The sequence below is a fragment of the Colossoma macropomum genome, unplaced genomic scaffold, assembly GCF_904425465.1.
Source record: "Colossoma macropomum unplaced genomic scaffold, Colossoma_macropomum, whole genome shotgun sequence".
NCBI lineage: Eukaryota > Metazoa > Chordata > Actinopteri > Characiformes > Serrasalmidae > Colossoma > Colossoma macropomum.
This window is the reverse complement of record NW_023494790.1, coordinates 25,518,332-25,535,887: the sequence shown is the minus strand read 5'-3', so window position 1 is coordinate 25,535,887 and position 17,556 is coordinate 25,518,332. Positions and strand designations below refer to the sequence as shown.

Sequence of the window (17,556 nt, the reverse complement as noted above, 5' to 3'; positions counted from 1 at the left end):
TTTCTGTGAAATGTTGTCTTTAACAGATACAGAGATAACCTTAGGCAAGAGATGTCTGTGGTGCAGCAGATCTTTCATGGTCTCTTACTGGATAATGGCTCAAACTTCTTTGCAACGCCTCAACTCTTGTACAACTAGGATTTCAACGGCTTAACTGAGCTGTTGTGAAAATAATCTACGGTCTCTCCTCTCAGCTTCGCACCTCTTTCTAAATGTGAAACAATGTAAACAAAGTTTATTTATTACAGCGCCATTCCAGTCACAGTGTTTCATGTTATATTTACTATAGTTGCCTTTTATTCTTGCACACTTGCACATCATTGCCACCTGGTGGCAACTATTCGAGAAGCACTGTACAGGTCAGGGTTTCCCAAATCCAATCCTGTATCCACCTGCACTTAAAGCCCCAGTCAGGAAATACTGCAACTTGATGGTCATTCCTGAGCACTGCAGCAGAGGCTTTCCAATAGTGACAAGTGACCCAATAAAATCTGAATCCACTATTTAAACCAATATGTTTGTTTTAATGGACAGTTTTCTGGGTTCAAGACTTTGATACAACTGTGCTTCTGCTTTTCATGCAACAATACACATAATTTAGGCCAAATTATAGCTTATTTAGAAACACTGAAATTTTAGGTAGACAGTTTACACATGCAATACCACCATTTCTTTCATGGTACATGTGGACAGTGTTATGATGACTTAAAGGGGAATTCCACTGATTTTTTTTCTTCTCAAAAATTCCACATAATTAAATCAATAGGATGTAAAAAAAAAAAGTAATTCAGAGTGGTTTGATATAAAATGTGCCGTTCTAGAGGAACTTATCAAGTCAGAACATTTAATAGTTACAGATATGTTGTCTGGTGCAGCATTGTTTTACTATGGTTTTAAGATACGATTTTGAAGATTTTGAACTTTAAAAAAAAATACGTTCATGGCAGAAAGGCAAATGCAGGGGGAAACAGATTTGCCATAAGTTAGGTTTTATATAAAAATTAATAATTTTTCATTAGTAGATCTACTGGTCGGTTTGGATAGCAAATAAAATGGCTATTGTACTGACATTGTAAATGTCGTGACCTCTGGTTCCTATCACTACCATTGTAAAAAAAATCTGAGTTCGCTAAGTTTCTCTACAAATACTATTTCACACGAAATGACTTTGTTTACATCTCGTTAGAATTATTTGGAAATTCTGGAAAATTGTTGGAGTCTGTCTTTTAAGTGGACTTAGTATATAGTAAATACATAGATAATTAAACAAAACAAAGCAAGGGCAGCTACGTTTTTACAGCATATAGTATAAAATATACAAATATGTACAAATCATATATAAATGTGTAAAATTCATTCACTAGCATGAGAAAGTCCAAACATGTTCTATCATTTGTAAGTAATTTATGAGACACCATTCGGATATTAAACCGCTTATAACTAAAATTAAACCTCTCTTTCCAAACAGCTTTTGATGGGCTAAAGAATGACTTATGTGAACTCGTATAGGAACTTTGGGAGTAAACTTTAAAATACGCTAAACAGATAAACTTTTTTTTCACGTGCAATAATTTGACAACTATAGATCATTTTGTCAGAGGGGGCGGATACGTTGTTTGTATATTTTTCTGATTAATGATCTCATTCAGACCTGCGCCCTGGAACATTCTACGCATGCGCTCTGCTCAGGCGTGCTCCTCCAGCGGGGAACTTGTCGGCGAGGGGGGAAATTTTGCAAGTCATGGTGGGCCATCCAAGACGAGCGGGCTATGACAACATTAGGGAAATCTACGGACAAGAAGTTGCTTTTTGCGGAAGTGATTAAGGAATGCTCTTAATGTGTAACATCCAGGCGCTGACATCTTTGTATCAGTAATCTCTTCAAGTAAGTATGAAAACAGGCTTACAGCCGGATCAGTTAGCCGGTTAGCCTCACAGACAGACAGACAGCGGGCAGCTGAGCGGCTAAGCTAGCTAGTTGTCAAAAAGCAAGCGTGTTGTTCACCCCAAAAGTAGTGTTATACGTCCATTTAACAGTTTTGTCAGTATTAGAATTAAAGTGTTTTCAGTGGGCACGTGCCTATGTCCACCTAATTAACACACAAATGTTTACGGTAGTTTAAGTTGTTTTCATTTGTGGAGCGGCCCCGGTAGTGTCCCTTTATTAAAGCCCGCCTCCGGAGCGCTCCCATTGGCTCAGAGATGTGGCAGGAGCTGGTGTGATTCCTGTGATTGGTTGGTGAAAACCTCCTGAACCAATCAGTCACCGCTGCGCCACTTGTTGCTAACGTCGTTGCCGAGCGCTCATAGCGGAAGTGTTGGAGAGCGCTTCCTGGACGTTGGGCAAAATAAATCGTGCCGTGTGATTTTTTGGAAAGAGTGAAGAGGCTTGTAGGTAGCGGCCACTGGGCGGAAAACGAGCTCTGACTTGTTCTTTGTTCATACTGTACGTGGAAAAGTCGTACGTATGTTGTTCTGGTTGCTTGTTCTGGGTGGGATGCTGGTGGGTGTGATGATGGTAGAACCGTTAACGCCGCTCTGGTGCTCAGCAGCCTTTATAACTTACACTAGTATTCAATATACATTCATTCTGTACTGCCTCTGACAGAAACTCAGTGTAATAGAGCTTTTGCTGATGTTTGGTTGTTTCTTTTGTTGTTGTTTTCACCCTGTGCAGGTTGGAAAAGCTTTCAGAGACTGAAAACTAAATGGTGGATCCAGGTGTCTGCTTCACAGAGTAGACATTCGCCGCCGAGGGCATAGGAACCGTCATTCATTTTCCTGTTGATTTTTTTTTGTTGCCTATGTGTAACAGGCCAATGTCTGTGTAAACACAGAAGATAATCTTTTTTATGTGTCTTCTTTACATTTTTATTCCTCTTATGGATTATACAAAACACTGACTGCAAGTGTTCCAGCCTTACCCTTGTTTGTGTTAGATTTTTGTTTTTGTTTTTTGTTTTCATTTTTATTTCCTTTGCAAAGAAATGCTTTACCTGAAAAAGTACTTCACAGAGGGTCTGATTCAGTTCACTATCCTCCTGAGTCTCATTGGGGTGCGGGTGGACGTGGACACCTACTTAAGCAATCAGCTTCCCCCGCTCCGTGAAATTATCCTGGGCCCTAGCTCAGCCTACACCCAGACGCAGTTCCACAACCTCCGCAACACCCTGGACGGCTATGGCATCCATCCAAAAAGTGTGGACCTGGACCACTTTTTTGCCATTCGTCAGCTGCTGAACCAGGTGCACTCTCTAGATCACCTGCGCGTGCCCAGTACTGAGCTGAGCGCTTGGCTGGTGCACCGTGACCCGGAGACTGTGGTGTCTGCAACCAGCCAGTCCGGTCCCAGCATTGCCCTGGACAATGGGGGTAGTCTGGAGGATGTGAACAACCCTGAAGCCTCGGCCATGAGAGGGGCCGGCAGTGCTTCTGAGTCGACCTACAGCCTTAGTGGAGAGGACAGTTTGGGTGCAGTGGCACCTGAGAACAGCCAGGAGCAAGCAGACAGAGAGGAAAGTGATGATCTTTCTAAAGAGGTATAGTATTTATTAATTAATGTTTTTCTATGACTGTAGTTGTCATGATACTTGTCAGGTCTCCTCCTTACTAATACTATCACATGTATCACACTAACACAGATGAGTCACTTCAGTACCCTAAACTAAATCTTGCTCACAATGGCTTGAAAGGGTGTGGCCTACTGTTGTCTCCCACTGTGGGGGAGGTATGCTTATAGCTTTTTATATAGTGTATATAAATCTGTCTCAAGATTAAAGACGGTTCAAGAGTAGTGAGTAGTTTATGGTATAAATATGGATAGAATAGTGTAGAAGTATAGAATGTGTGTATGAAAACATTAGATAGAAACCCTGTATTATTGCTATGAGTAAACGTGCAAACTTTTCAGAAGCAGGTAGAACCTTTATACAGTTCTACCCCTATCACGGAACTCCCAAGGATTTATTGTTTATTTTTTAGCTAATGTAGCCAAGAAATCTGTATGTAATCATAGTTGCAACAGAGGGTCAAAAACCAGTGTTTGTTAGGTCACATTATCAAGAAATATATAATATCCACACAACAAACTAATGTAATAGCAACACAGATCATTTTAATGCCCAACTCTAGCTGTAATTTTTCATTTGGTTTGTCCTTCAGAAGAAGGTCACCTGCTTGCCCTATGACCTTACTATAGGGCTGAGAGGCCCTATAGGGAAAATCTATGGGCTGTAAAGAAGTTATGCATTTTCCCAAAACATTTTCTGTCATACAGTTGTCACTCTCAATGTAACTGGGTAATGAGCAATGATATAACGTCTTCTGGTGTCTGGCTGGGATTGACTTAGTTTCTCCTTTTGGTTGCTCAGTGTTGTGTTGTTAAGTCTGTCATGTATGTTTTCTTTAGGACATAGACCTTATAGATATCCTCTGGAGGCAGGATATTGACCTCGGGGCTGGACGGGAAGTGTTTAACTACAGTAGCAGACAGAAGGATGGTGAAGCAGATAAACCTAATGAGGAGCAGGAGGAGGCAAGTGTACGAGAGGACTGGAGAAATGGAATCAATCTGCAGGAGGGTCAGAGCTTGACTGTTGTGGATGGAGAGACTGGAGAGAGCATACCTGAGCAGGTAACAATCGCTGTGAGCCTAGTTGACCAGCACGCTAGCATTGATTGTAAACTTGTTAGACCATGGTGTTTCATGTTGTTGTTGTTGTTGTTGTTGTTATTATTATTATTATTATTATTATTATTTTAATTATTATTATTATTATCATTATTATTATTATTATTATTAATACTAGTAGTAGTAGTAGTTGTGGTAGTATTTTAGTCTTAGGCCTTTCTCACTGGTCCCCTGCATGAGCTACAACAAAAACATAAATAACAGTGGGCTGTGAGGGCTCATGTATGTCTAAATGTCTGCAGGCCTGAAATAAATGAGGTGAATTCTTGTAGTAATTACACTCAGCCTTGTGGTAAAAGTACTATGTTTACTATTAAATTGATATACTGTAATGCACGTGATGCACTGTGATATACAACATGTAGTGGTTTTAATGTTGTAGTAACAGCATTCAAGAAAACGATTCACTATTTAAAACAATTTAAATCTGATAGCTCTAACCACTTTAGGAGGTGGTCTGAGATGCATTTTAACCAGGTGTTATACAAGTGTATATGCCTCGGTCTCTCCAAGCCACATTCGATATCCAAAACCCTCCCAATATTGTGACCGGTTCTGCTTATGTGTAAAAATGCCCAGTTGACTGTGATCACTTAATGGAGACATTGCAGCTTTTTGTGTTCAGCTCTTGACATGAGTGTCTCCTGAGTTTAATTCAGTAGCCTTTAGTGGCCCGAGGTAGATAAAGTGCCAGTTTGGTTATTCTTTACTTCATCTTTGTCTTGTCACTGTTTTGCTACAATACATTACGTTTCTGGTAAACATTGCTGTAAAGCCTGCGTAAGAAAACAATTCTGGCATGAAAAATTATTTGTTTTTGAAAAGAACGAAAAACCGATGAATACCACTGACTGACTGATTGTTGTACATGAGCTGATTTGCATATAATGCACCACATGGCAATTGGATTTCAATCTGAGTAACTGGAGATGAATTTGACCACCAAGTGTAAATGCATGTAGTTAAAATCTCATTAAGGTATAATCCAGATATAAGTCATGGTCTACATGTTGGATGGAACCTGTTTAGCAGGGGGTCTGTTTATAAAATAGATCAGACAAAGAATTACTGAAAAGGGACATAAGCAATTCTGAGTATTTTCCCATTTTAATTTAAGATGATAGTTTATGTAGAAGTTAAGATTATTTGTGTGGTGTCATTGGCTTGTCTGCTGTAACTGTGCAGTTTGACCTTGTTAATGTGTTGACCTTTCTTATCTTTTTTAACCAGCTCTCCAGCCTTGGTGCACAGACCTCAATGTCCCTGCAAGAATGCCTGAGGCTTCTAGAGGCCACTTTCCCTTTTGGAGAGGAATCAGAGGTACCAGTTTCATTAGATTCAAAACCATTCTGGATTTTATCAGTCACATATCGTCAAGCTCAGCTGATTTTTCCAATGGTATTATCAGTGATGGCAGGACTTTCTTTCATGTCCTTTTTCTGAAAAAGTGATGTCCTAATTATTGTTGTCTACTCTGTCTATTTTTCATTAGTTCCAGGCTACAGATGCTGCCCCTCAGCTCAGAGGTTCAACTGAAGATGTTCCTTCAACATCTCAAAGGCTTCCATTGCCAGACCCCCTACCGCAATCTGACGTACCACTGGACCTGGAACAGCAATGGCAGGACATTATGGCTATCATGGAACTGCAGGTATGTACTTTTTTAAAAAATAAACTTAAGGTATAATTATTGTAATATATATATATATATATAATGTAATTATACCCAAACAGTCTCAAGTCATATCTGTCACCCCAATTTCAGGACATGGAGGTGAACAACACAGCAGAAAACAGCACTCTAAACAGCCAAAATAACACTGGTCCTAATACCACTGAATCAGGCACAATGTCAAATTTTGGTCTTTCGCGATCCAGTCTCATCAACCAGGACGTGAGCCTCCACCAGGCCTCCCTCCCAAGCTGTAGCCAGGACCTTCCCTCTCTTTTCAACCCAGAACTTGATCCCTCTGCGGGGCAGCGACCTGCACTGCTTAGGCTTGCCTCCAGCAATTCATCTAACGTCAACTCAACATTTGGAGTCACTAACCTTACCGGGCTCTTCCTGCCACCACTCCTCAACAGCACCAGTAACCTAACCTCCACCCCAGTGTTGCCTGATCCCTTTACCAGCCTGTTAGAGGAATCCATGCTGGATGAAATTAGCCTGCTAGACCTTGCCATGGAAGAAGGGTTTAGCCAGGCCCAAGCCTCTCAGCTGGAACATGAGCTCGATTCAGACTCTGGTCTCTCTTTGGACTCTGGACACAGTCCGGTCTCTCCCAGCAACTCAGAGACATCCTGTTCCTCAGCTGCCTCGACCTCCTCCACTTCTGCCACTTTCTCAGAGGAAGGGGCAGTTGGATACAGTACAGATTCAGAAGCGGCCACAGCTGAAGCAGAGGAGGGAGCTGTCGGAGGCTACCAGCCAGAGTACAGCAAGCTGTGTCGCATGAGCTACCAAGATCCCTCTCATTTCCATGGCTTACCACAGATGGAGAGCATTAATCACAACCACACCTACAATCTACCACTGGCATCATCATCATCATACCCTGAGCATTCTCAGTTGCTGGGATCCTGCAGTAAAAAGGGCAGAGACAAGCAACTGCAGCAAACAAAACTGCAGCCACCACGGGATTTCATCGACAAGCAGTCTAGTCGTGATGAACGTCGGGCCAGGGCTATGAAGATCCCCTTTTCCAATGAAAAAATTGTTAACCTTCCTGTTGAGGAGTTCAACGAGCTCCTGTCGAAGCACCATCTCAGTGAGGCCCAACTTTCCCTTATTCGTGATATCCGCAGGCGTGGGAAAAACAAAATGGCTGCACAGAACTGTCGCAAACGCAAGCTGGATACCATCATCAACCTCGAAAAAGGTGTGCAGGATCTGCGGCGTGACAAGGCACGGCTGCTTAAGGAGAAGGTGGAGTACCTGCGCTGTATCAGACAGATGAAGCAGAAGGTGGAGAGCCTTTCTCAGGAAGTATTGAGCCAGCTGCGTGACGAAGAAGGCAGACCTTACCCTGCTAGCGAGTATTCCCTGCAGTACGGTACTGACGGTAGTGTTCTCATCATGCCTCGCAGCATGACTACAGAGGAAGGCCGTAAGCCTGACAAGAAACAGAAGGACAAAAAGAAGTGAGAAGCTTGACCTGCTTTGTTCTTTTGTTGCAAAAGGCCCCACCACAAAAAAAAGATTTTTAAAAGGTGGAAGAAAAATGTCCTTTTTTCTTTGAGAAGATTCTAGCAAGGAAAAGAAAATTGCACTGTCGGTTACTATTCCTGCATTAGGTTTTCTTCCTTTTTCTTTCTTTGATTCAGACGTTTTCTCCAGAAAACAAATTTGAAGAAGTGCTTTTTAAGTACTGATTATTCATTGTTTTACTTGGAATACGAACAGAATAAACAAAGGATAGGATAGGGTGGATTGGTGGAATCTAAACAGAGTGAAAAAAGCAAACCGCTACTATGAAGGACACTGACAAATTATTAATAAAGTGAATAGATTGAGGAATCGACCTTAATTTCAGGCAGGGCCCCAGAAACAAAATGAGTGTGGGCTTGTTGAGAATCTTTAGCCTTGGCCTGTGGTGTCTGAGCATACCCTGATGGTAGTCCTGTGATAGTCCTCTGATGATGAAGAAGAGGGAATTTCTTTCTGAAGAAGAAAAGTGGAGAAGAGCTCGCAAGTTGGAACCTGAACGTTTGAAGTGTGGTAAAACCAAAGGCAAAAAGAAGCCAATACTAACCAAAGGTGGTGTTGTGCATTTCTCTTGTTCCTAATTCCATCAAGGTGGTTACTTGGTGTATCTAAACCAATGTATTTTCAATCACACATACAGGAAAAAAAAGCAACAAAAATTTTTCATTGGACAGTTAAATGAAACCCAACTTAGGTTTAACTGGATATTATGCCAATTGTCATGGAACTGGGAAAGTGGAACAGAGCAGTGAAGAAGTCTGGATTAATCCTTGAAGCCGGAACGAAAGTTGGAGGTACAGAGTATATACTGAGTAAGGATGCACACTGCATTACTAATAAATCAAATTCTGTGCTCTGCTCAATGCTGTAAATCATCTCTGTGGCTTGGCTGTAAGCTCTGTCTTTAACAGTCCTTCCTCCTCTGCAGGTTTGAGGGTGAGAATGCCCTCCTTGCAGGCTTTCATTGTTCCCCTCCCGAGTCCATAAACTTGAATAAGCTGCAGGGCATGTAGGCCTGAATTCTGTCGAGAGTGTTTCACTTACTTTTTAAACCACTGGGTAATGGCCATTCTGGGAAAAAAAATCTGTACAGAGTTAAGCTGAACTTAAGCTTCAGTCACCTGCTTTTTCATTTCTGACTCATTATTGGACTGCTGTGTTGCTAAAGCAACAGGAGCTAGCTTCAAATCATATTCTTTCTGTTGCAGTGGTTACTTCTGGAAGAATGATTTCTGTTTTTGGATGCTTTTTCTGTTTGATTATGATATGGACAATGAACAAGATACTCATACTCTGAAATCTAGAGATCTAGCAACAGGTTTAGTTCACATCATTTAGAGCACAGTTCTGTAGTAGCTGCGTCCAACAAGTTGACTGATGTCATGTAGATGTGTGAGGTGAATTATTGTCATTTTTTCATAAGCATTTTATTTTCTTTTTCATGTGTAACTCCCCCTGGTAAATAATTTTCTTCTGGACACTACCATCTTTTCCTGTTTAGAGGTGAATCGAAAGCTGCTTAGCATGTACCACTGTCAAACTGGATCATGCTCAAATGCAGCACAAAGAGATGCTTTCGAACTATCCAGGAGACTGGCGTACTTGTGAAATATAATCTCTGTAAAAGGGGAGTGCAAACTTCTGCACTAATAAGAATGCATAATCTCCATCAAATAGGTGCATCTTCATAATTCTCTCCTAATGTTTTCCATTGCTCACATTTTCACTGAGCACATATAGCCATGCGGCACTGTCTGGGTCTGGTTTGGTGCAAAGTGCAATATGCAAGGGGGGAAAAAAAAAGTCATTTTGTCTCAGAAATTGACAAGAAGGAGACAACCTTTAAGATTATTACTAGGTTTGGAGTAGATCAAATGGAAGAAAATGCATTATTTAAAAAAATAATGATGATCAGGCATGAAAATCATGCTTAAGATACTTAGGTGACAAATATGTACTTAAAATTCCTGGTCTTATGCTAACACTACTTGTTGTGATGCACTTTTTTATGTCTTGTTTGTTTTGTAAATATGTTTATGTTATTTGTGTTGATTTTAAGAATATTTTGTCTTTTTTGTTTTACCAGGCCTTATTAACCCTGCTTTGATTTTTTTTCTTGTTTAGTTTACTTTGAAAGATTTGCTGGCAATCTGGAATTATTCCTTTATTGATTTAATAAACTGTTTTCGTTTTAATTTTCAACAGTGACATGTTGTCTTGTGGTTATTATATTTGTGATGCAGTGTGCTGCATGGCAGACGTGTCCGAGACCACCCTCCATTTATTTCTTTTCCAGCCAAAACAGCCATGAACAAGTTATCCGTTCAAATTACACTGAAGCATCAACAACTATATCATATATCATATTTTTCTGTTCTTTTCTGGGACTTGCTTTCAGTTTTTAAAGAAATCTGTGAGGCTATTATTCCACTCCTACAAAGTTCCGTTGGAGAAGTTGTAATGTAATTGTTGTAATGTAATGCAATTGCAATGATGTTGAGGTCTGGTCTCTGGTGTGGTCAGTGTATTGTTCTGAGAACACCACCGACTTTGTTTTCCTTTCTCAGTAACACCTTCTTGAAAGCTACACATCCTTTCAGACCCGTAATGTTGTTGTTTTTTCACAGTGGAAAGATGGACAGAAACACTTGTGGATTTTTCAGATCTGGAGCTTGACTTTCTCTTCTCTCTCAAAGGTGAAAGCTTTAAGTACTTTTTATTTGAGAGTTTTTGTGGTAAACCGGATCTTACACGGTTGTTAGGAGTCCTATTTTCTCTATAGATTAAAAAAAAAAACTAAACAAAACATGGAACTCAAGTTTGGGAATCTACTGGTTTTACACTTACTTCCTTTGAGTTTCCCTTTTCTTATGCAAGTGAATGATCTAATGTATCTAATGTAAATACCTTCTGAAAAATGAATAACTTAATGGCTGTTTTGACTGGAAATGAAATACACAAAAGGATGGTCTTAACCCCTTAGTGTCTAAAGTCTGGAGGGACACAAGTTCCCAATGCTAGCCAAAAAACAATCCTAAGAATGCAAGTATGGGGACATTGCTTTTATACCTCTGAGTTGTCCAGTCAACCGAGAAGTCATGCTCCTTTAAAACCTAAGGCTCAGATATTTTATGAAAAGTCACAAGAAAGAAAAAGTTCTGTAAAATGGCATATCAACAAAGGGGTACGTTAAGAAGTGCTATATAACACCAATACATATGGATCATTTTCAGTGTAGAAAAAGAATCAGAACAACAATTACAGCAATCCTACTTTTATTGAACTAACAAAAAGTGGTAGTGGCTTTAAAAAAAGGAAAAGGAAAAAACATTCACTAGGTTACACAGTAATTACATGATTCAAAGAACTGGCACTTACACAACTAGGACATAATAAAGTAACTAAACATTTACCTCAAACTTAAACACTGATACTACTCTTTGCTATATGATACAGTAATAAACCAAGAATAAAAAAGTAACTCACCAAACTTGTAACTCGTAATGCGATGTCCAGATATATTTACAACGTTTTCCAGAAAAAAAGGTCTCATTCAATGGTAGCACCTATACTGTGAGCAGACCGACTGATGTGAAGCAATGTTTGCTGGTAAAAGTGAACATTCTAATAAAGATCGTTTCATACAAGCCATAAACCACTAGATAGGACTCCTGGTCAAGCTACAAGCCATTGTCCATGTACTTTTTATCCCCTTTCTAGATTCACTTGTGCATTTACTGACCTGCTTTTTGGCAAATGTAAAAAATTGTAATGTGTTTTTCATAATCTCAGTTAAGGCAGTAATGTATTTAAATCAGTTAAATGCACACAAAATCTGGGAACATGTTAAAATAAGCATTTTTGAAACTTGAGAAATGGTCAGGACTGTTACCTACACAGGGTCTAGAACACTCTGTGGAAAGCAAAGCAGTGAAGCACCAGCCCAGGACACATTTAATTACTTAATCTGCTCCACATATCAATATCCTTAATCAATGCTTGAGGATGCTAGTCTACTGAACACTTTCTACATTGGCAACACCATGACTGAAATGTATTTATTAGATACACCTAGTTGTATCTAAAGCCATTTGCTATTTTATCAGGTCTACCTCCAATATAGGTGCATTTGTAGGTATGCAAAACATTGTGTAAACTTGCTGACCACTTAATTACAAACACCTACCTTGTAGGTTCACAGTAAAAATCTATTGAATTTTTATCTATGCAGGATATTTAAAAAAAAAAAATCACAGCAATGCTGGGGTTCTTGATATGCTCGTACAAGTGCACAAAGGAACATTCTACTACCACGCTGGTATCTCTGCTGTGCTACAAACGATCCACCACCCAAATAATATCTTGTCAGCACTGGTGGTCCCATTGGTGAACAGAGTAGAGGGGACGTATGCACCAACAGATGGGTTACAATCAGTAATTGTAAAAAGGTGTACACAGTGATATTGGAATCATGTCAGCATTGGCAGATTTTTAAATACAAACAATCGACATTGGACAAATGTTTAGATTTGACTGATATTTCAAAATAATATTTGATGACAGTTATTGCGTTCGAGAAGATTATTCGATAAGTATTTTGAGGGGGCTTGGCTACTGTGTCATTTTTCTAAATGACTAAAATGTCATTTTTCATTTTACTACATTTATAAATTTACAGAACTAAATGTTATATTTCTCTGTAGTGTTACGCCTGAATCTAGACTGAATCTAGTCCCAGTTTCTTCATTATGAAATGTGTAAGTTTCAGTATCGGCAGATAAAGACATAAAAAAAATAATGGCACTGGTCCACAACTCCCATATCGATGCATCCCTAATTGTAAACCTACAAATGTACACATATACTGTAGGTATACCTGATAAAATGGCAGCTTGGTGTACCAGAGCCTGTGTAAATTACAGTTACTGTTGCGCTGTCACTTAAGGTGTTGGGACTGTCAGTGATGTTTCTTCGTAATCATACCAACCTCCTTTCACTGCCTTTTATTTCTGAAAATAAAACTGAGGTGTGCATTTCAATGACCACCCTTTACAGTAAGTACTCATCATAGCTCCTTGTTTGCCTAGTTTTTCTCGTCCTTTTTCTCCTCCTCATCAGTGGGGTAAGAATGCCAGGTGAGACGCTCCTCGTAGAAAGAAATTACCACTTGTGGGCACTTCACGTTTGCTTCCTTGGCTGGTACAAGATCTGCCTCATCAGAGTTCTTCCTGTGAAAGGAGAAGAGGAAAAGAAATCTACTAAAACTGACCAGCTGAGTGACACTGCACAGGGACTGAACTGAACTGAACACCTGAACTGAACCAGTTTAAAACCAGGCATCCAGTTCCATACACACCATTTCATCAGGAACATGAGTTCTCCGCTTGAGTCTGTAGCACCAATAATCCTCTCAGGATCCAACCCACGAGCAAAGCCTCTGAGTTTCTCAGGCTAAATTAGGGGAATTGCAAGTAGGACATGGTTTAGCTGAATTAGGCTCTGATTTTTTTTAGATAAGCTTCCTTTGATGAAAATGGGGAGATAAACTTTTCTGTACTTAATAATCCGTACCTCATCCTTGCGTTTTTTAGACTGGCTCTCCTTTCCATCTCCATCTGTGTCAGCCCGCCGCTTTCCACCAGATTCCTTGGCGCTTCTCTGGGACTGCAGGTATTCTGCAATTAGGTCTGGGCAGTCTAAGTTTTCTTCGGGTTCCCAGGTGTTGTCTTCACTGAAGATTAAGTCGTATAAAGCAGATGTCAACCATCACTATAAATTGCTACAACTGTGTCACAAAAAGTGCACTATGAATGGTTTATGGCAAATTTAGAGTGCTGACTCAATGTAACAATCTGCAGTGAGTCTGACTCATGCAGTACAATACTGTACGTGTACCCACTCCGAGAAGCCCTTCCATTTGAGGAGATACTCTATTCTTCCCTTGACGACACGTCGGTCCAGAACTTTCTCCACAACATACTCCTCCTCTTCTTCCTCCACCACCTCTTCCACTTTCTTTTTAGTTTGTTTCTTTCCACCTGTTGGCGGCTTGGGCTCTGTCTGAGAGGGAGGAGCTGTGAGCAGAGGAAGGGAAAAATCAAAACAATAATGTACATTGCCACAATTTTCTTCCTTTATAAATTGGCCACTAAAAGTCGCATTAAATGTATGCAGACTGATATGTACACATTACGTCAAAAGTATGTAGACATCTGGTCATCCGAAATTAAGGGTATTAATAGGGAGTCTGTCCCCCATCTTTACTGCACTAACAGCCTCTACACTTCTGTGAAGGCTTTAAACTAGATGTTGGAACATTGCTGTGAGGATTTGATTGCATTCAGTCACAAGAACATGCATGTGTTAGCAATGGGAGCACCTTAAATTAGATAAAATTCACTAATCAGAAGGGGTGTCAGGAGGGTTATGGAGATATAGTGTATGTGACATGCATTATCAACTGAAATAAAAATCATACCTTCTGTCACTGCAGGAGCTTCAACTGGGGGCTCTGATATTTGGCTCATATTCCTAAGATATTTTAACACCTGGAAACATACAAGAATACAGAACAGGTCAATGGTGGCAAACTCCAAAGTCCTGGAGAGCCACAGCAATACAGTATTTAAGGCTTTCATTGATTCATCTCATAAGTTGTACATAGCTATTAAGCTGTTCATGAAGTGGACAGGGTGCTAGAGTACTAAAGCAGAGAAAACCCTACAATTTGTGTCTAGCCTTCTGGTATCTGATTTTGACGCATCAGGTACGGGCCAGAGTTAAGACTCTAGATCAGTGGATATTTTTGGGGAAAATTCACACTTTTTGTTTGTTATTGAGCCTAACATTACTATTTATGAGGTTTTTGTTAGATTTTACTGAAGATTTCTAATATGGTTTTTAAACACTAATCTGAGCTTCAGTTTAGAGTATTCAGGTCTCTCCCCATTCAAGGAGAAAGGAACCTGGTCTTGTATGGCTGGAAATAACTGCCCGGCAGCGTTGCAAAGACCACCAAGTAAACAGACTTTCTTATGAGCACTTTAGTGATACTTCACTGTGTAAGATTTTGGAGGATTTGGAGACATCTCTGGTGGAAAATGTAATTGCACTCAACATGCAGAAGAACATAAACGTCCCCTTTAAACCCCTTCTTTGAGTGGATCAATCTGATTGTGAGCACATTGAAAGAGTACTCAATGAAAACTCAGTCAAACCTTAATGAAGGACTTCTGAGGATAAAAGTGAATTATGTAATATTGGGAACATATCTTCATCAGTAAAATGCTGATTTTGAATTTGAGACTTAAATATCCAGTTGGACCTTCTGTGAGTGTTGATGTTAGTATGTAAAGATATGTATGACATGGTCCAAAACACTAATGTGAAATCTGACCAAACACTTCTGACTTTTAAATGATTATTTCAGGCTTTGGCATGTTTTTTTTTCTCCTGACCCTTCTTCTGACTTCTTAAAATTTTAACAAAAAAGTGTCGCTTAAAGTAATAATTTTGAGAAAATGTCATTGATTCAAGATATCAGGCAAACTTTTGGAAAAAAAATTTATATTTCTAAATATTACGTCAATATTTTGACATACCGCTGCTAGAAGAAGCAGGGGAAAAAACACAGATTTTTTCATCCTTCACCTGGCCAGAACTGGGCTTCCATAGGACCCACTGCTTTGACCAGTGTCAATTATTCCCGTCCCAGCACACCTGATAATCCAGCTCATCAGATAATTCTGAAGCTCTTAATAAGATGAATCAGGTGTGTTGGGGCAGAGAATACCTCACACTCTGCAGGGCAGTGAGTCCCCAGGGCTGGAACTGAAAACCACTGATATACAGTCTTTAAAAAGATGCTTCTTCAAGGGTTCTTTAGTAATAAAGGGAATGGTTCTAGAACCATGAGTTCTGTATAGAACCATCCATGCTTAAATGGTTTTTTGCATGGTGAAATACCCTGATAGCAAGAGGACAGTGGTCCACTGTCGGCCCGCTAATGGCAAAGCTGGTGGTCCACTGGCGTTTTGTTCAGTGTTTTCCGGGTGGTCCACTGGCGGTTAAGCGCAGTATTACACACTTATCACTCATCATCGCTCATTTTCCACTTACAGTCCAATTTACTGATTCTTCCTTTCTTTAGTTACACTTTGTAAATTAGATTAGTAAATAATTTTAATTTAGCACAGCTTTAGCAACAACATTTTCTAGAATCATTTTATAATATAATCATTTTTTTTCTTTTGGTTGTTTGTAAAATTTGCGTAAGTTTACTTTCTAAAATAAAAGTCTCTGTGATTTAAAATCTGAGGAGATTAAAAACTAGTTAGAGCTTGTATGCAGAGCAATAATCTGGGCGGTCCGAGGGTAGACCAGCAGTGGCAAATGGTCAGTGGGGTGCCGACCTTTTCACACCAGTGGACTGATATATGCTTGCTGTCTGGGTAGTTCTTCATATTGATGTATGGAACCTTTTTGAAAAGGGTTCTATAGAAGAACCTGTTTTGGTGCTATGTTTTTACAACTTGACATCATAACAGTTGCAGAACCCATTTCAGAACCCATACAGCACATTCTCCATCAATCTGAAAAAAAAATATATATATATATATATATATATATATATATAAATTTTACAGAACCATTTCAGCATAAAATGGTTCTATATAAAACTCATGGTTCTATATAGAACCATTCCCTTTACTAAAGAACCACTGAAGAACCATCTTTGTTAAAATGACCACCAAGCCTGCTCCTGGACATGTGTGATCTTCAGCTCCCAGACAAATCGGACACATCTAATCCAAATAAACTGGCTAAGCTGAGGGGAAAACAGTGCTGAGAGATGGAAGTGAAGATGGCCTGATTAGGATCTTTCAGGGCTGAAAAAGAAGTGCATGCGATCTCAAAACTGCCATGTTTTCATTAACTTCTTGTGTGTAAATTCTGGAATGCACATCTGGAAGCTCGCTATACGGCACATGCAAGGAAATATATAAATAAATAAAATGAATAACAAGAAACCGTTTCGCAGAAAATGGGTATGAAAGCGTGTTAGCGTTTGCTTTAATTACCGACGTGGGCCTGTTTTGCGTGTTATAAATAAGATGGATGAGAGGAACAAAACGGGGTACTTTTTTCGCTGGAATTCAATGCATCTTCCGCCATGTTGCTTTTCTTCCACAATGTACTGTTGTTTAAATCTCGTGGTGAATGAACAGTGTGTGTTTGGCATGCAGGAGTCACACGGTGCAGGTTACATACACAGGCTCCATAGACGAGCAATGTAAAAACCAGCAGCTACATGGAGACGCACATCAGCAGCAGCAGCAGCAGGACGCAGATAAAAAAAACAAACAGCACAAACAGCACTTACGTGTAGCTAGCTCGCGTGTAAAAAGATGCTGCAGCGAAACGTAATGGCATGTACTTAAATCCAGCTTCAATGCACAGCTGTAACTGACCGCGAATGGCTCGACTGGGGTAAAAGCTGAGTTTTGGGGGTTACAATGTGGATCAATTACAGCGGCAACAACATGGTAGGCTAGCTGGGCTTCTGCGGCTCAGCGCAGGCGTTCTGTGGCTCTGCCTTCAAAAACAGGAGCTCCATTAGTCTGCAGCTCTACCGCCAGCCTGACATGGAACAACTATACAG

The 17,556-nt window shown here is 39.9% G+C and overlaps 2 protein-coding genes across 3 annotated transcripts; one reads left to right on the top strand and one right to left on the bottom strand.

Moving 5' to 3' along the window:
* The first annotated feature begins 1,667 nt into the window (after nt 1–1,667).
* nfe2l1b (nuclear factor, erythroid 2-like 1b) lies at nt 1,668–8,534 on the top strand. 2 transcript variants are annotated; one of them, XM_036572776.1, is made up of 6 exons: nt 1,668–1,885; nt 2,678–3,539; nt 4,409–4,633; nt 5,921–6,010; nt 6,183–6,341; nt 6,456–8,534. In XM_036572776.1, the coding sequence occupies exons 2-6, from the start codon at nt 2,988–2,990 to the stop codon at nt 7,833–7,835; spliced, it is 2,406 nt and encodes an 801-aa protein (XP_036428669.1). In that variant the 5' UTR covers nt 1,668–1,885; nt 2,678–2,987; the 3' UTR covers nt 7,836–8,534. The 2 variants fall into 2 exon arrangements, with proteins under 2 accessions (XP_036428669.1, XP_036428670.1); XM_036572777.1 differs by lacking the exon at nt 1,668–1,885 and adding an exon at nt 2,326–2,446.
* A 2,668-nt stretch (nt 8,535–11,202) lies between these two features.
* On the bottom strand, nt 11,203–17,459 carry cbx1b (chromobox homolog 1b (HP1 beta homolog Drosophila)). The gene is made up of 6 exons (XM_036572780.1): nt 17,278–17,459; nt 14,374–14,443; nt 13,795–13,969; nt 13,467–13,626; nt 13,252–13,346; nt 11,203–13,123 (listed from the first exon to the last, which is right to left on the bottom strand). Exons 2-6 carry the CDS (start codon nt 14,420–14,422, stop codon nt 12,979–12,981), a joined length of 624 nt encoding a protein of 207 aa, XP_036428673.1. The 5' UTR covers nt 14,423–14,443; nt 17,278–17,459; the 3' UTR covers nt 11,203–12,978.
* Between the last annotated feature and the right edge of the window lie 97 nt (nt 17,460–17,556).